This window comes from Oncorhynchus mykiss, chromosome 1 (assembly GCF_057628025.1).
Source record: "Oncorhynchus mykiss isolate SJ-2025 chromosome 1, ASM5762802v1, whole genome shotgun sequence".
In the NCBI taxonomy this organism is placed as follows: domain Eukaryota; kingdom Metazoa; phylum Chordata; class Actinopteri; order Salmoniformes; family Salmonidae; genus Oncorhynchus; species Oncorhynchus mykiss.
Window position 1 is genome coordinate 68,609,280 of NC_143022.1, and position 19,826 is coordinate 68,629,105.

General features: G+C 45.3%; 1 protein-coding gene across 3 annotated transcripts in view; it reads left to right on the forward strand.

The window, feature by feature from the left end:
• The window catches only part of LOC110527084 (THADA armadillo repeat containing), a 104,435-nt gene that overhangs the window by 57,830 nt on the left and 26,779 nt on the right, over positions 1–19,826 (forward strand). For all 3 annotated transcript variants that reach the window (XR_016496608.1, XM_036982928.2, XM_090237492.1), the window contains 2 exons: positions 6,309–6,715; positions 10,439–10,563. Coding sequence is in view for 2 of the 3 variants with exons in the window: in XM_036982928.2 (XP_036838823.2) it covers positions 6,309–6,715; positions 10,439–10,563 (532 nt within the window). In the remaining variant the exon portion in view is untranslated. The remainder of the gene's footprint in view (positions 1–6,308; positions 6,716–10,438; positions 10,564–19,826) is intronic.

Sequence of the window (19,826 nt, forward strand, 5' to 3'; positions counted from 1 at the left end):
AATGTGTACTGGTAAACTCAAGAAACTGAAGTACGGACATACCTAGACACACACACACACACGTATTGAGTGGGTCAGCACAGTACTCTACCCTTAGTACTCTACCCTTACCCTTTGTTTTAACCAGGCTCTAATGTATATACACACCCTGGACAGGGTCAACACGGGCCATGACTCCAGCAGTACGTACACACACACACACACACACACACACACCTCTTTCTTACATAGTGGGCTTGCATATATCAGGATATATTTCACACAGACATTCACACACCAGCACAATAATTTATTCTGACACACATACCTTCCCAGTGCATAACATAACAAACACGTATAACCTCCAAGCCTCACACAAGTTTGCTCTCACACAGACACTTTCTAAGAGGGAGCGAAAGGAAATGGTTTGTGAGTTGGACTGGGCGTTTACGATACATCTTGGATTGGATTATGAAAGTCTACACAGCGAGAAGTTTGTTTACTTTTAATCTAAATACACCGGATGGATATTTACACGTTTTAAAGCAGTGCAGTGTTACCCCGGCAAAGTTTATTTAAACCAAATGTGGTTTCATTTTTGTTTAAATATTTGACGTGTTTTGAGTAGACCCACACCACATAGTGCCGATATAATTCTTTCACGTACTCGCTCTCAAAAACTCTCGCATTTCCACGTTCAGTGTATTTCAGGTTTGTCAATGCAAGTTTTTGCTGGAAAATCATTATTGTGAAAAATGGTGTTGTTTAAAAAAATATATATATTTCACCTTTATTTAACCAGGTAGGCAAGTTGAGAACAAGTTCTCATTTACAATTGCGACCTGGCGTATCGTGGATATTTCTGTTATATTGTGTTATGTTTTAGTATTTGTAAGACCCACTGCCAAACTGGACAGGCTATTGAGTCATTTTAGAACCAGTGGTCAGTCAATGTGCCCCGGGCCTGTTTTGAGTCGACTGTCGTACTGTGGTTTTTCTGTATGACCGACTGTGTTTCCTCTGACTGCTGTCTGGTCATGTGTCAAGTCGTTAGAAAGACACGCGCACACACACTGAGATACTGGCCTTTGGCATCCAGTGTCCACACACACACATACACACACACACACAGAGAGATACTGGCCTTTGGCATCCAGTGTCCACACACACACAGAGAGATACTGGCCTTTGGCATCCAGTGTCCACACACACACAGAGCGATACTGGCCTTTGGCATCCAGTGTCCACACACACACACAGATACTGGCCTTTGGCATCCAGTGTCCACACACACACACACACACACACACAGAGATACTGGCCTTTGGCATCCAGTGTCCACACACACATCTCTGTGTGTGTGTGTGTGTGTGTGTGGACACTGGATGCCAAAGGCCAGTATCTCAGTGTGTGTGCGCTTGTCTTTCTAACGACTTGACACATGACCAGACAGCAGTCAGAGGAAACACAGTCGGTCATACAGAAAAACCACAGTACGACAGTCGACTCAAAAATGACTCAATAGCCTGTCCAGTTTGTGCGAGTACTTCCGGCGCCGACAGAGATGGCCGCCTCGCTTCGCGTTCCTAGGGAACTATGCAGTTTTTTGTTTTTTTACGTGTTATTTCTTACATTAGTACCCCAGGTCATCTTAGGTTTCATTACATACAGTCGAGAAGAACTACTGAATATAAGATCAGCGTCAACTCACCATCAGTACGACCAAGAATCTGTTTTTCGCGACGCGGATCCTGTGTTCTGCCTTACAAACAGGACAACGGAGTGGATCCCATGCAGCGACCCAAAAAAACGACTCCGAAAAAGAGGGAAACGATGCGGTCTTCTGGTCAGACTCCGGAGACGGGCACACCGTGCACCACTCCCTAGCATTCTTCTTGCCAATGTCCAGTCTCTTGACAACAAGGTTGATGAAATCCGAGCAAGGGTAGCATTCCAGAGGGACATCAGAGACTGTAACGTTCTTTGCTTCACGGAAACATGGCTCACTGGAGAGACGCTATCCGAGGCGGTGCAGCCAACGGGTTTCTCCACGCATCACGCAGACAGAAACAAACATCTTTCTGGTAAGAAGAGGGGCGGGGGCGCATGCCTTATGGCTAACGTGACATGGTGTGATGAAAGAAACATACAGGAACTCAAATCCTTCTGTTCACCTGATTTTAGAATTCCTCACAATCAAATGTAGACCGCATTATCTATCTACCAAGAGAATTCTCTTTGATTATAATCACAGCTGTATATATCCCCCCCAAGCAGACACATCGATGGCTCTGAACTAACTTTATTTAACTCTTTGCAAACTGGAAACCATTTATCCGGAGGCTGCATTCATTGTAGCTGGGGATTTTAACAAGGCTAATCTGAAAACAAGACTCCCTAAATTTTATCAGCATATCGATTGCGCAACCAGGGGTGGTAAAACTTTGGATCATTGTTACTCTAACTTCCGCGACGCATATAAGGCCCTGCCCCGCCCCCCTTTCGGAAAAGCTGACCACGACTCCATTTTGTTGATCCCTGCCTACAGACAGAAACTAAAACGAGGCTCCCACGCTGAGGTCAGTCCAACGCTGGTCCGACCAAGCTGACGCCACATTCCAAGACTGCTTCCATCACGTGGACTGGGACATGTTTCGTATTGCGTCAGATAACAATATTGACGAATACGCTGATTCGGTGTGCGAGTTCATTAGAACATGCGTTGAAGATGTCGTTCCCATAGCAACGATTAAAACATTCCCTAACCAGAAACCGTGGATTGATGGCAGCATTCGCGTGAAACTGAAAGCGCGAACCACTGCTTTTAATCAGGGCAAGGTGTCTGGTAACATGACCGAATACAAACAGTGCAGCTATTCCCTCCGCAAGGCTATCAAACAAGCTAAGCGTCAGTACAGAGACAAAGTAGAATCTCAATTCAACGGCTCAGACACGAGGCATGTGGCAGGGTCTACAGTCAATCACGGACTACAGGAAGAAATCCAGCCCAGTCACGGACCAGGATGTCTTGCTCCCAGGCAGACTAAATCACTTTTTTGCCCGCTTTGAGGAAAATACAGTGCCACTGACACGGCCTGCAACGAAAACATGCGGTCTCTCCTTCACTGCAGCCGAGGTGAGTAAGACATTTAAACGTGTTAACCCTTGCAAGGCTGCAGGCCCAGACGGCATCCCAAGCCGCGCCCTCAGAGCATGCGCAGACCAGCTGGCCGGTGTGTTTACGGACATATTCAATCAATCCCTATACCAGTCTGCTGTTCCCACATACTTCAAGAGGGCCACCATTGTTCCTGTTCCCAAGAAAGCTAAGGTAACTGAGCTAAACGACTACCGCCCCGTAGCACTCACTTCCGTCATCATGAAGTGCTTTGAGAGACTAGTCAAGGACCATATCACCTCCACCCTACCTGACACCCTAGACCCACTCCAATTTGCTTACCGCCCAAATAGGTCCACAGACGATGCAATCTCAACCACACTGCACACTGCCCTAACCCATCTGGACAAGAGGCATACCTATGTGAGAATGCTGTTCATTGACTACAGCTCGGCATTCAACACCATAGTACCCTCCAAGCTCGTCATCAAGCTCGAGACCCTGGGTCTCGACCCCGCCCTGTGCAACTGGGTACTGGACTTCCTGACGGGCCGCCCCCAGGTGGTGAGGGTAGGCAACAACATCTCCTCCCCGCTGATCCTCAACACTGGGGCCCCACAAGGGTGCGTTCTGAGCCCTCTCCTGTACTCCCTGTTCACCCACGACTGCGTGGCCACGCACGCCTCCAACTCAATCATCAAGTTTGCGGACGACACAACAGTGGTAGGCTTGATTACCAACAACGACGAGACGGCCTACAGGGAGGAGGTGAGGGCCCTCGGTGTGTGGTGTCAGGAAAATAACCTCACACTCAACGTCAACAAACCTAAGGAGATGATTGTGGACTTCAGGAAACAGCAGAGGGAACACCCCCCTATCCACATCGATGGAACAGTAGTGGAGAGGGTAGCAAGTTTTAAGTTCCTCGGCATACACATCACAGACAAACTGAATTGGTCCACTCACACAGACAGCATTGTGAAGAAGGCGCAGCAGCGCCTCTTCAACCTCAGGAGGCTGAAGAATTTCGGCTTGTCACCAAAAGCACTCACAAACTTCTACAGATGCACAATCGAGAGCATCCTGGCGGGCTGTATCACCGCCTGGTACGGCAACTGCTCCGCCCTCAACCGTAAGGCTCTCCAGAGGGTAGTGAGGTCTGCACAACGCATCACCGGGGGCAAACTACCTGCCCTCCAGGACACCTACACCACCCGATGTTACAGAAAGGCCATAAAGATCATCAAGGACATCAACCACCCGAGCCACTGCCTGTTCACCCCGCTATCATCCAGAAGGCGAGGTCAGTACAGGTGCATCAAAGCTGGGACCGAGAGACTGAAAAACAGCTTCTATCTCAAGGCCATCAGACTGTTAAACAGCCACCACTAACATTGAGTGGCTGCTGCCAACACACTGACACTGACTCAACTCCAGCCACTTTAATAATGGGAATTGATGGGAAATGATGTAAATATATCACTAGCCACTTTAAACAATGCTACCTTATATAATGTTACTTACCCTACATTATTCATCTCATATGCATATGTATATACTGTACTCTATATCATCGACTGTATTCTTATGTAATACATGTATCACTAGCCACTTTAACTATGCCACTTTGTTTACATACTCATCTCATATGTATATACTGTACTCGATACAATCTACTGTATCTTGCCTATGCTGCTCTGTACCATCACTCATTCATATATCCGTATGTACATATTCTTTATCCCCCTACACTGTGTACAAGACAGTAGTTTTGGAATTGTTAGTTAGATTACTTGTTGGTTATTACTGCATTGTCGGAACTAGAAGCACAAGCATTTCGCTACACTCGCATTAACATCTGCTAACCATGTGTATGTGACAAATAAAATTGGATTTGATTTGAGATACTGGCCTTTGGCATCCAGTGTCCACACACACACACACAGAGATACTGGCATTTGGCATCCAGTGTCCACACACACACACAGCCAGTTTGTGGTGGACCGCCTTTAATTTCCTCACTGAATCCCGGCTGTGCCCCCCCCAAGAGACTCAGCTATTTTGATGAATGCCATTATAAAAACAGCTCTGCTCTCAGCCTAATTATGTTTTCCCTCTCTCACTATTTCTCTCCCCCTCTCCCTAACATCAGTTTCCTGGCCTAGTTGAAAGGGAAGTCAGGAGTTTGGGCTGCTCCCTGTTTGACTTGATTCACTTCCCTCCAGCTCTGTTTGGGTTGTTGCCGTTACCCTGCTGCTCCGGCCGGCCTCTGGAGTTGTGGAACACTGGTACGGTGGAGTTGTGTACGATCTAGATTGAGTGTTTGTGCACGTGTGGATACTTCTACATGGGGTCTAACTGGAGAGGAAAGGCCTGACAACCCAGATAGGGTTGCAGTGTCCTTCCCCCAAATGCAGACAGGCTGCTCTTCTCGCTCGTGCGCTCTCTCTCTCTCGCTCTCTCGCTCGTGCGCTCGCTCTCTCTCTCTCTCTCTCTCTCTCTCTCTCTCTGTGTGACAAGCTCCCATTTGTCTCCAGTCATCCTCATCCCACCGGTCCCTTCTCTCTCTCGTCCCGTTGTCATTCCTGTCCTCCCATTATGGCCATTACGGGCCGCTCATGTGGCCGCCGGACTCTTTGAGGATCTCGTTCCACGGTAACCCGGCCCATCTCCGCAGTAACCCTAGACCGTCCCCGGGGAATGCAGCATTTCCCTTCCTTTTTGTCTGGCTCATGTTGAGTGGCGCTCGAAGGGGGCCAGGTTGAGTTGCACTTTTTCTTTCTGGGGGGTGGAGGGAGGTGGTGTGTGGGTTAATATTAAGCTGGCTGTGAAAGGAGGCCCTGTGAAGATGTCTTGGATCTTGGAGCATTGTAGCAGGGGAGGGGGTTGGGGATAGAGCTACAGAAAGATATTTGGTTACCAAAAAACTTCCTGGTAGCGCGGTAAAGCTGTGCTTCAGGGAGAACTGGTGTGGGTACGTGTGTGGTCATTGTACGTCTGTCAACCAATGGAGCCAAGACAGAACAGACAGACTGAGTGTGGAGGTGTGAAGTGACTGGCACAATGAGGAGCCAGTCCAACAGAGTACAACAGAGGCGGTACATCCGTCACCTGTACACCCCAGAGGGTTGGCAGCACCTCCCTCAAGTGTGTGTGTGTGTGTCTTTGTGTGCATGCAAATGTTCTCTAACTGTTTTCCGTCTCTCCTTAGACTCCGAGCTAAAGGAGTTGCGTGAGGAAACGCTGGCACTCCTGATGGCCTCTGAGCTGGTGACCCCTGGAGGCCCCTCTGCTGTGTGTGGCCCCCCCGGCACCACCCAGTATCTCCTCAGCCTGGCACGCCTGGCACTCAGCGCCAGCGTGGAGAGCCCACTGCTGTGGGGCATGGAGGAGGATGGCAACACATCGCGAGGACCCCTGCTCCTGGGGTGTCTGCTGCAGTGCCCGCACTACGAAGTCCGTGAGCTGGCCCTGGGAGAGGTCCTGAAGAGGCTGGAAAGAGAGAGGGATGAAGAGAAGGGGGAGGGGGAGAGAAGCTCTCACTGGCCCCAGGAGACCATAATCTCAAACCTCACTACCCTGGCCCTGCATGAGGCCCACCCTCAGTCTCTGGCCAAGGTAAGACACCATGGGGAGGGCCACTAGGACCAGAGTTTTTCCCTCATGTCTGGTCATGTTTTAAGCATAAACTCCAGGGCCATGTTGATGGTTATTTGGTAGTTGGTCATGTAGCTGGTGTTTTATGAAGCCCGTGGGGGGGAATCAAACCTACAACTCCACCCATCTCAATTGTGTTCAACCTCCCTCTCCCCAGTGACAAACTCAAGACAATTATAACAAATCAATTACATGTAGAAATCTGTTTTCCTTATTATTGCGTGAGAGTCTTCAAGCGCCATATGGCTACGCCAAGAGAACCTCTCCCTCCCTTCTCGGTCCCTCTGAGGTTTGGTAACTTTCCACTCCTCCACCAGGCAGCACCTCCTGCACCACGGTGGAGGTTTAAGTGAAAAGGCAGCCTGTTTATCCCAGCTAGAATCATATTTCAATTCCTCATGAACACTGGACAGCCATCCATTACCCAAATCTTTGCCCTGCCATTTTTATCATTAAGCCGTGTAAGAGTTGACAGGACTTGTCACTACTGGGAATGGTGTGTGCGTGCTCGCATGTGTGTGTTTCATTGAAAGCTGTTTTATTGCCCAGCCGTTAATGTTTAAGCAGCCGGTCCGTTAAGCCGCATCTCTCCGCGCCAAGGACACCGTTTCCATGGCTAGCCCTCTGCTCCAGTAAAGCATTCTGGAAGGAAACACTGCGTTTGGGCCTGACTTCCTCTGTGGGTTGGATCTGTTGGCCTTTAAAAGAGCGGGAGCAGGGCATTCCGCTTCCTGTGAGACTGACCTGCAATCCTCCTCAGCCCAGTCTCTCACTTTACAGCTTTAGAGTGCTTTAAAAGTTTCAGACGGAACGGCTATTTGCTGAGTAAGGTGTGTGTGTGTGGGGGCTTGAAATAATTCCACTTTTCGAAATCGCATATCTGGATCTTCAAAATACATGTTCAGTTACTTTTACTGCTGCTGCGCGAGGGTGATGTGGGGCGGTGTGTTTGGGATCATTGTCAGCCACCTTTCATCTTCAATTCCCTTGCTGATGGAAGGAGGTTTTCACTCAAAATCTCACGATACATGGCCCCATTCATTCTTTCCTTTACATGTATCAGTTGTCTTGGTCCCTTTGCAGAAAAACAGCCCCAAAGCATGATGTTTCCACCCCCATGCTTCACAGTAGGTATGGTGTTCTTTGGATGCAACTCAGCATTCTTTGTCCTCCAAACACGACGAGTTGGGTGTTTACCAAAAAGTTCTATTTTGGTTTCATCTTCTTCTGGATCATCCAAATGCTCTCTAGCAAACTTCAGACGGGCCTGGACATGTACTGGCTGAAGCAGGGGGACACGTCTGGCACTGCAGGATTTGAGTCCCTGGCGGCGTAGTGTGTTACTGATGGTAGGCTTTGTTACTTTGGTCCCAGCGCTCTGCAGGTCATTCACTAGGTCCCCCCGTGTGGTTCTGGGATTTTTGAGATCATTTTGACCCCACGTGGTGAGATCTTGCGTGGAGCCCCAGATCGAGGGAGATTATCAGTGATCTTGTATGTCTTCCATTTCCTAATAATTGCTCCCACAGTTGATTTCTTCAAACCAAGCTGCTTACCTATTGCAGATTCAGTCTTCCCAGCCTGGTGCAGGTCTACAATTTTGTTTCTGGTGTCCTTTGACAGCTCTTTGGTCTTGGCCATAGTGGAGTTCGGAATGTGACTGTTTGAGGTTGTGGACAGGTGTCTTTTATACTGATAACAAGTTCAAACAGGTGCCATTAATACAGGTAACGAGTGGTGGACAGAGGAGCCTCTTAAAGAAGAAGTTACAGGTCTGTGAGAGCCAGAAATCTTGCTTGTTTGTAGGTGACCAAATACTTATTTTCCACCATAATTTGCAAATAAATTCATTAAAAATCCTACAATGTGATTTTCTGGATTTTTTTTTCTCATTTTGTCTGTCATAGTTGAAGTGTACCTATGATGAAAATTACAAGCCTCTGTCATCTTTAAGTGGGAGAACTTGCACAATTGGTGGCTGACTAAATACTTTTTTGCCCCACTGTATGTATCAGTGTCACATGGATATTTTCATTTCATTTAGAAAAAGCCGTTTCAGTGTTAAAATAGGCCTATAAAGGGCCTCCCGAGTGGCACTGCATCGCAGTGCTTGAGGCCCCACTACAGACCCAGGTTCAATCCCAGGCTGTGTCATGACTGGGAGTCGCAAAAAAGCGGCCCACAATTGGCCCAGTGTCGTCCGGGTTAGGGGAGGGTTTGGCCGGAGGGGCCTTAGTTGGCTCATCGCGCTCTAGCGACTCCTTGTGGCGGGCCGGGTTCCTGCAGGCTGACTTTGGTCGTCAGCTGAACGGTGTTTCCTCTGACACGTTGGTGCAGCTGGCTTCCGGGTTAAGCGGGTGGATGTTAAGAAGCGCGGTTAGGCGGATCATGTTTCGTAGAACGCATGACTCGACCTTCGCCTCTCCTTAGCCCGTTGTGGATTTGCAGCGATGAGATGAGATCAGACCTGCATTTGGGAGAAAAACAGGGTCAAATTAAAAATAATAAACATAAAAATGAACACAAGTACTCACACTAACGTCTGTTCAGATATTCAAATAACCGTGCACATCCCTGGTGTGTGTTTGTGTGTGTCAGGGAGGTTGTGAGCTTGTCTGTTGTTGTGTGTGTGTTTTAGGAGTGTGTGATTTCATTGCATGGTGAGACAGGAACCCATCAAAGGGGGTAGTAAAAATGAAAAGCCATGGAACAGCAGAGAGACCAGAGGCTAAAAATCGTACTACTTTAATATTTGTCTGAGACGGCAGCACTGTCACAAGCTGAGGGACACAGAAGCCGTAGAACCTGCTCACGTCCCGTCCAGACTGACACCCACTCTCACTGCTATCCCTCTAATCCCATACAGGGATTGTTTTAAAGCTTCAATAACAGCTCCATGCTTTAAAAATAAATGATCATCAAAGAAATATGCAGGAGGAATGTCAACAGGTGTTGGGGTTTCTGAGGGAAAACAACTCTTTCCTCCCTCGACTCGCTCGGCTGATCCCTCAGGTTGAGGTGGGACTGGAGGAAGGTAGATGTAGTCAGGTCCTGGAAAGTGGATAAGGGGAAAGGGAGAGAAGGACAGACGGGTTGACAGATCTAGCGATGAGGCAGAGAGTGAGCGAAAGGGATGAAAGCCAGAGACACACAGAGGTACAGGATGTGTGTGTGTGTGTGTGTGTGTCAGCTGTGTGCCCGTGGTTTGGGTTAGCTGGGAGGATCTGAACGTCCAGAGGGGTAAAAATATCTCCAGGGCAGAGTGCCAACTCACACAGGACAGACACCAGAGCTGTGGGCCTGAAGCTAGGACCCAGTAGTTCATGTTCAAGACTAGACATTAGTCAGGAAAAAATCCTGCTCTCACTTCACCTCTATTTATTTTATTTAACTAGTCAAGTCAGTTAAGAACAAATTCTTATTTACAGTGGCGGCCTACCCCGGCCAAACCCGGACGACGCTGGGCCAATTGTGCGCCGCTCTATGGGACTCCCGGTCACGACACAGCCTGGGATTGAACCAGTAATTTCGATGACTTGTATTCAATTATTAGTAATCGAATACAAACCTTGAATCGAGTATTTTAATACTCAGATGTGGTGCTGCTCAGTCCTACTCTTTTTCTCTCCTTTCCTTCTCTTTCTTTCTCACTCTCTCTCTCCCTCTCCATCCCTCTTTCCTCAGGTGCTGCAGGTGCTGTCTGTCCTCAGCGTGAACTCTGACCTGCTGTGGAGGGACGGTCTGCGGAATCTGACCCAGACAGAGGTCCTGGAGCGGGTTCTCACTCTGGCTGAAGGCTTTGCCCACAGGTGAGCCCAGCCACCAAGGGCCTGAAACATCAATACACTATTATCCTTTTCACACTACTGAGCTGAGTCAAGCCAATCAAACCCAGGCTTGCCTGGTTGCTCATCCACCACCACAGTTGTTGAAGCCATGCTTGTAAGGCAATGTGGAAAACCAGCACAGTAATGGTTCAGGTCAGCGGACTCGGCACGCTAGTGTGAATCAGGTCTACCCGCACAGTCCTTAACAAAAGTCGAGTTTAGGATGGGTTAGGATCTCCGTCAGTAAGCCTCAGCACGTCCACAACACTGAGTCATTGAGTGCTTTCTCTTCTTATCCTATCAGCCTAAGATTCCATTACTACGATTCCATTACTTTCAATATCAGGCATAGTGCTCTTGAACTTCTCCCAGTCCAGCCTGTGAGACGTTATGACATAGGTCACACTCTCTTCCAGCTGTGCAGTGCCTTGCAAAAGTATTCATACCCCTTGGATTTCTTCACATTTTATTGTTAGAAAGTGGGATTACAATGGATTTAATTGTACATATTTGTCAACAATCTACACAAAGTACTCTGTCAAAGTGGAAGATTAGATGTTTGATAGAAATTTGTCATGGCATAAGTATTCAGCTTCCTGAGTCAATTGAAAAGAAAATACCTTAGAATTAAAAGCACAGTTTGCAGATGTAGTTGCAGTGTAGCTGACTAGTGGTGGCTATTTGACAGCCTGATGGTCTGGTGGTAGATGCTATTGGCCAGTCTGTTTGTTGTAGACATGATGCTCCTGTACTGCCCACTTCTGAGTGATGGAAGCAGGAAGAACAGGCCGTGGCTCAGGTGGCTGAAGTCCCTGACGTTCTGCTTGGCCTTTCTACGACACCTGGTGTTGTAGGCAGTGTTCGGATGAGCGTACAACGCTCTGTAGTACCTTGCGGGCAGTGGAGTCGCTGTCTCCTTTGGCAGCGATTTACAGCTGTGAGTTTTCTTGGATAAGTCTCTAAGAGCTTTACATACCTGGATTGTACAAAATTAGCCCGTTCTTTTAATAATTCTTCAAGCTCTATCAAGATGTTGGGGATTATGGCTAGACAGCAATTTTCAAGTCTTGCCATAGATTTTAAAGCAGATTTAATTCAAAACTGTAACTTGGTAACTCAGAAACATTCATTGTCTTCTTGGTAAGCAACAACTGTAGATTTGGCCTTGTTGTAGGTTATTGTCCTGCTCAAAGGTGAATTCGTCTCTCAGTGTCTGGTATAAAGCATACTGAAGCAGGTTTTCCTCTCGGATTTTGCATGTGCCTAGCGCCTCCCCATTTTCTTTTTATCCTGAAAAACACACTATTTGCCGACGTCAAGCATACTCATACCATGATGCAGCCACAACAATGCTTGACAATAAGGAGGCAGTTAGTCAGTGATGGGTTGTTGGATATGCCCCAAGCATAAGGCTTTGCATTTAAGATTTTTAAAAATGGTATTCCTTTGCTGTGTTTTTTTGTTTGTTGCAGTATTACTTTAGTGCCTTGTTGCAAGTTTTTGAATATTTGTATTCTGTATATTTGTTTTCTTTTCACTCTGTCATTTACGTCGTTGTTGTGGAGCCACTACAATGTTGTTCATCCAGCCTCCGTTTTCTCCTATCACAGCCGTTGAACACGGGGACTGTTTTAAAATCACCAATTTTTGTGAGGTAACATCCTGAGCAGTTTCATTGCTGTCCTGTAGCTCTGTTCAGAATAAACGCTATATTTGATGTGTCTGGGTGGTTTAATACATAATCCATAGCATAATTAACTCGACCATGCTTAAAGATATCCATTGAATGCACAAACATTAGGAATTCTTTCCATGACATAGACTGACCAGGTGACTCCAGGTGCAAGCTATTATCCCTTATTTGATGTCACTTGTTAAATCAGTGTAGATGAAGGTGAGGAGAAGGGTTAACGAAGGGATTTTAAAGCCTTGAGACAGTTGAGACATGGATTGTGTATGTGTGCTATTCAGAGGGTGAATGGGCAAGACAAAAGAGTGAAGTGCCTTTGAACAGGGTATGGTAGTAGGTTCCAGGTGCACCAGTTTGAGTGTGTCAAGAACAGCAACTGTTGGAAGCGTTGGAGTAAACATGGACCATCATCCCTGTAGAATGCTTTCGACAACCTTGTAGTCCATGCCCCGATGAATTGAGTCTGTTCTCGGGGCAAAAGAGGTACAAATCAATATTAGGAAGGTGTTCCGAATGTGTTGTACACTCATTGTATTCTATGTCTGATTTTATTGTTAACCATCTAACAATCACCATCTTTATGAAGCTTTCGAAAAGCTGCCTGGTGTTTGTAGCTGAGTCTGTTTTTAAAATAAATACTTGACTAAGGGACCTTACAGATGACTGTATGAGGTACAGAGGAAGGATTAGGCATTCAAAAATCATGTCAACCCTTATTTCACACAGCTAGTCAATATAACTTATGTGATTTCTTAAGCCAAATGTTACTCCTGAACTAATTTAGGCTTGCCTGAATAAAGGGGTTGACTATTTTAGTTATCAAATTTGTATTCATCTTTTTTTAAAAATATATTTTTTAGTAGATTATTGACAAAAAAATGACAAATCAATTTTAATCCCACTTTGTAACACAATAACATTGAAGAAATCCAAGGGATCTGAATACTTTTGTAAGGCACTGTATGTTATGAGGAGGTTGGGAAATAGAGGGAGGTGAGGGAACTTTAGGAATGACCTCAAAATGGCCGCTGGTAATGGGGCCCTGTCCTCAAATCGAATGTTATTTGTCACATGCTTTGTAAACAACAGATGTGGACTAGCAGTGAAAGCCGGCTGCCAAAACGGCCCTAAGCCATCCATGATTGATGTACAGGCTTGAATGGAGAGGTGGGAGAACAGTAGGTGAGGTGCAGCCTCCCTCCTTTCCCTCTTCTCTCTCTCTGTCCGTCTATGAAAGGACCCACATACCTGTGGTTGTGAGGATGCCACTCGTGTATTCAGAGCCAAAGCCTTGGATTAAGGAGAGAGATTTACCCAGCATTCCCTTCACTCCGGGTCTTATGTTAGCTGCCCAACTGGCCCGTGCACTTGGCGACAGGTGTGGAGATCTGTCCGACTGTGTGTGTTCATCCGTGTGTGTGTGTGTGTGCGTGTTGACGTGTTTAACTATGTTTGACCAGTCCCCACAAGAATAATAAATTAACAACATTTTTACCAACTGACAACATTTTGTTAGTCCCCACAAGGTCAAATGCTATTTCTAAGGGGTTTAGGGTTAAGGTTAGAATTAGGGTTAGGTTTTGGGGTTAGTGGTTAGGGAAAATAGGATTTTGAATGGGACTGAATTGTGTCCCCCTCCCAGTACCTGTGGGACACCCCACACCTCTGTACACACACACACACACACCACTGTTTTAACAGTGAGAGAATGAGAGTGGAGAATAAGGATTGGATTACAAAGACTTGCCTCCTCTAAAAAAAAATATATATAATAAAATGGCCAGGCCACAATCTGTACGAAGCATGTTGTGGTTGACGGACAGCGACTGTTGTGGATTGGGTCAAGATCATCAAGTTCCCTGGCGTCCACATCACTAAGGACTTAACATTGTCCACACACACCCACACAGTCGTGAAGAGAGCACAGCAGCACCACTTTCCCCTCAGGAGTCTGAAAAGATTTGGCTCGGATCCTCAAAAAGTTATACAGCTGCACCAACAAGAGCATCTTGACTGGCTGCAAAACCCCTTGGTGTGGCTAATGCACCGCCTTTGACCGCAAAGAACTACAGAGGGAGGTGCTGGCTACCCAGTACATCACTGGGGCCGAGCTCCCTGCCATCCAGGACCTCTATATCATGTGGTGTCAGAGGGAGGCCAGAAACTGCCGAAGACGCCAGCCACCCAAGCCATGGACTTTTCACTCAGCTACCGTCTGGCAAATGGTACCGGAGCAACTGTGAATGCAGGAGTGGCTTCAGGACAAGTCTCTGAATGTTCTTGAGTGGCACAGCCAGAGTCCGAACCCGATCGAACATCTTTGGAGAGACCTGAAAATAGCTGTTCAGCGGTCACACTGTCAATCCAACCTGACAAAGCTTTAGAGAATCTGCAGAGAAGAATGGGAGAAACTCCCCAAATTCAGGTGTGCCAAGCTTGTAGCGTCATACCCAAGAAGATTTGAGGCTATAATCGCTGCCAAAGTTGCTAAAACAAAGTACTGAGAAGGGTCTGAATACTGTAACTGTGGTATTTCTGGTAAAAAAAAAAAAAAAAAACTTTTGCCAAAACTCCAGTATAGATTTGGCCTTGTGTTTTAGCTTATTGTCCTGCTTATAATAGTGGCACTGAAGGGGATAGCTGCCGTTTTACGGGCTCCTAACCAACTGTGTAATTTTGTTAGGTTTTTTTCGCATTGTTTTTAACTAATTTTGTACATAATGTTGCTGCTACCGTCTGCTATGACCGAAACAAGCTGGACATGATTGAAAGGTGAATTAACCTCCCAGTGTCTGGTGGAAAGCAGACTGAACCAGGTTATCCTCTAAGATTTTGCCTGTACTTAGCTCCATTCCATTTATTTATTTTTTTCTGAAACTCCTTAACGATTACAAGCACGCCCGTAACATGATGCAACCTGGAGATTGGTAGTGTACTGTATTGGATTTGCCCTCAAACATAAATGTTTGTATTCAGGACAAAAGTTGAATTGCTTTGCCACATTTTTTGTAGTATTACTTTAGTGCTTTGTTGCAAACAGAATGCATGTTTTGGAATATTTGTATTCTGTACAGGCTTCCTTTTCACTCCGTCATTTGGGTTAGTATTGTGGATTAGCTATAATATTGTTGATCCATCCACAGTTTTCTCATATCACAGCCATTCAACTCTGTTTTAAAGTCACTGTGGTGAAATCCCTTGTTTCCTTCCTCCCTGGCAACTGAGTTAGAAAGGACACCTGTATCTTTTAGTGACTGGGTGTATTGATACACCATCCAAGTGTAATAAATAACTTCACCATGCTGAAAGGGATATTCAATGTCTGCTTGTTTTTTTTTTTTTTTTTACCAATAGGTGCCCTTCTTTGCGAGGCATTGGAAAACAACCCTGGTACAGTGCCTTGCAAAAGTATTCGGCCCCCTTGAACTTTGCGACCTTTTGCCACATTTCAGGCTTCAAACATAAAGATATAAAACTGTATTTTTTTTGTGAAGAATCAACAACAAGTGGGACACAATCATGAAGTGGAACGACATTTATTGGATATTTCAAACTTTTTTAACAAATCAAAAACTGAAAAATTGGGCGTGCAAAATTATTCAGCCCCTTTACTTTCAGTGCAGCAAACTATCTCCAGAAGTTCAGTGAGGATCTCTGAATGATCCAATGTTGACCTAAATGACTAATGATGATAAATACAATCCACCTGTGTGTAATCAAGTCTCCGTATAAATGCACCTGCACTGTGATAGTCTCAGAGGTCCGTTAAAAGCGCAGAGAGCATCATGAAGAACAAGGAACACACCAGGCAGGTCCGAGATACTTTTGTGAAGAAGTTTAAAGCCGGATTTGGATACAAAAAGATTTCCCAAGCTTTAAACATCCCAAGGAGCACTGTGCAAGCGATAATATTGAAATCGAAGGAGTATCAGACCACTGCAAATCTACCAAGACCTGGCCGTCCCTCTAAACTTTCAGCTCATACAAGGAGAAGACCGATCAGAGATGCAGCCAAGAGGCCCATGATCACTCTGGATGAACTGCAGAGATCTACAGCTGAGGTGGGAGACTCTGTCCATAGGACAACAATCAGTCGTATATTGCACAAATCTGGCCTTTATGGAAGAATGGCAAGAAGAAAGCCATTTCTTAAAGATATCCATAAAAAGTGTTGTTTTAAAGTTTGCCACAAGCCACCTGGGAGACACACCAAACATGTGGAAGAAGGTGCTCTGGTCAGATGAAACCAAAATTGAACTTTTTGGCAACAATGCAAGACATAACGTCTTGTGTAAAAGCAACACAGCTGAACACACCATCCCCACTGTCAAACATGGTGGTGGCAGCATCATGGTTTGGGCCTGCTTTTCTTCAGCAGGGACAGGGAAGATGGTTAAAATTGATGGGAAGATGGATGGAGCCAAATACAGGACCATTCTGGAAGAAAACCTGATGGAGTCTGCAAAAGACCTGAGACTGGGACGGAGATTTGTCTTCCAACAAGACAATGATCCAAAACATAAACAAAATCTACAATGGAATGGTTCAAAAATAAACATATCCAGGTGTTAGAATGGCCAAGTCAAAGTCCAGACCTGAATCCAATCGAGAATCTGTGGAAAGAACTGAAAATTGCTGTTCACAAATGCTCTCCATCCAACCTCACTGAGCTCGAGCTGTTTTGCAAGGAGGAATGGGAAAAAATGTGTCTCTCGATGTGCAAAACTGATAGAGACATACCCCAAGCGACTTACAGCTGTAATCGCAGCAAAAGGTGGCGCTACAAAGTATTTAACTTAAGGGGGCTGAATAATTTTGCACGCCCAATTTTTCAGTTTTTGATTTGTTAAAAAAGTTTGAAATATCCAATAAATGTCGTTCCACTTCATGATTGTGTCCCACTTGTTGTTGATTCTTCACAAAAAAATACAGTTTTATATCTTTGTTTGAAGCCTGAAATGTGGCAAAAGGTCGCAAAGTTCAAGGGGGCCGAATACTTTCGCAAGGCACTGTAGTTGTTGTGGAATCTGTTTGAAATTCACTGTTTGTCTGAGGGACCCGACAGATAGTTGTGTGAGGGGGTACAGATATAAGGTATTCATTCAAAAAGAATGTTTAATACTGTTATTGCGCACAAAGTGTGTCCATGCATCTTATTATGTGACTTAAGCTAATTTTTACTCCTGAACTTATTTAGGCTTGCCATAACAAAGGGGTATACTTGGAATACTTGACTCAAGACATTACAGCTTTTCATTATTTATTAATTTGTAAAAAATAAAAATAAAATGGTATTCCACTTTGACGTTGTGGGGTATTGTGTGTAGGCCATTTTAAATTCAGGCTGTAACACAAAGGTTTGAGTTTATTTTATTTTTACAGGGACAGTGCACATTAATCAACGTTTCAGTAAAAGTGCCGGTTTTAGCCAGCCGGCTAATTTTCAACCGCAGTCCCTGGGCAGGATATTAAAAACAATTACAATATAGACCATCATTGAGCAGCAACAGGACAAGCAAGACATAGCATACAGACAGAGCAACATAGTTCATAAAAGCAACAGAGTGTTTCCACACCTCACAAGCAACAGACATGGAAAGCGGCAATACACAGCTAGGGATTATGTTCACAAAGCTGATTTGACCTTTAGCCATGTCTTCATGCATTTTGTGAAAGTGTGATATGTGGTGCATTTATGTGTGTCTGATGGCAGTGTATTCCAGACATGGGAAGCTCTCACAGAGAAAGCGGATTTACTAAAGGTGCTTTTCCTTAAGGGAACTATACAGTCACCTCTCATGGCAGACCATGTGGATCTGCTGCCATATGTTTGGGTTTTCTGTTTAACAAAAGTACTGAGTGGAGAGGGAGCCAGGCCATTTTAGGATCTTGAATACAAGACATGCGTCGGTGTATTGCACAAGATTTTCCCAGATCAGGAGCTCATGCTTTCTGAGGATATAATAGTGATGATGGCTACTGGGCTTCCTATCAAGCACTTTGAGAGCCTGTTTGTAGACAGACTGAATAGGTTTTAATGTTGTACAGCAAGCTTGGGCCCAACTAGTCGAGCAGTATGTTAAGTGGTTGAGAATCATTGATTTGAAGTACAGTTTTGCTACCTCCTAGTCAAACAATTTCGTATAAATCTGAAATTAGCTAGGTTGAATTTGGTTATCTGAATTACCTTTTTCACATGCTTTTTAAAAGAGAGGTTGGAATCAAGTATGATGCCAAGGTACTTAACATCAGATACCACCTGGAGCTTCTCCCCTGACACACAGACATCTGGCTCAGTAGCATCTGTTGCCCTCTTTGTGAAGAACATGCAAACAGTGTTTTTCACATTGAGATGCAAACACGAGTCACTGAGCCACTTTGTAACCTGGACCATTACAGTAGTGAGTTCTTGTGCAGCTTGTTGTTAGCTCTTTGCATGCACATATCACTGTATCATCTGCATACATTATTATCATAGCTAAGAGTGGGTGACAGCTCATTGCTCACTCTGACACACTGAGTTCTGCCATCAAGGCATCGGGGGAAAAGTTGAAGTTGGACAATTTTGTGATGAGAATCTCATGGTTAACAGTATAAAAAGTCTTCCTTAGGTCCAGAAACACAGCCCCAACAACGCCCCCTTTGTCCATCTTGGACTTCACATTTTCCAGAAGAAAACAGTTGGCCGTTTCTGTGGAGTGTTTCGCTCTGAAGCCAAACTGCATGGAGTGTAATGTGAAGGGGCTGTTGTTGAGGTGGGCAATCAGTTGTTCTGCTACGCACTTTTCAACAACCTTTGACACCACAGGTGTTACTCACGTCAGCAGGGTCATTAAGATGGCCATTATTATGGTCGACTTTCATACCCTTGGAAACACCCCGAGACCAATAGTTGTGTTGGTGACCTTAGTAAGGGGGCCAATGAGTGACTCTTTGTAGTTTTTAAGAAAGGTAGAGTCCAGCCCAAACACATCTTTGGCTTTAGAGTTCTTTAGTGAGCTAATCACCTTGTTCACCTTTGACTCAGAAACCTCCCTTATGATGAAGACAGGTTGAGCGTCATTTACTAGCACTGAGTCCAAGAAACCAGTGGAGGGGTTCTGTGTCAGTATCCTGACAGAGTCAATAAAGTAGGAATTGAAGGCTATTGCTATTTCGACTGCATCCTGTGTTAGATTGTTATTCACCATGATTTCTAGTCTTTTTGCAGTGTTACTATGGTCTTTCCCTGTTTTACTTTTTTAGATTCTCCCAGATCAATTTAGAATTTCCCTTTGCTTCACCAATTATGTTCATAAAAAAGTTTGCCTTGGCCTGTCTGATTTCTCAACATGGTAAACCTACGTCTGTCCTGCTCTAATTTGGGTCTTAGGGCTATTTTTAGAGCATAATCACGTTCTTTCATCAATTTCCTGATTTCTCCAAGGAAGAGTGCTCTTCTGGCCAGGTTTGGATTTGATTTTCTTTAGGGAACTATTTATTGTGGATAGAAAAACCTGACTATCAGCTTCCACGTCTGTATAGGACAAGAGATCATTCCAGTTAATTCCCTTAA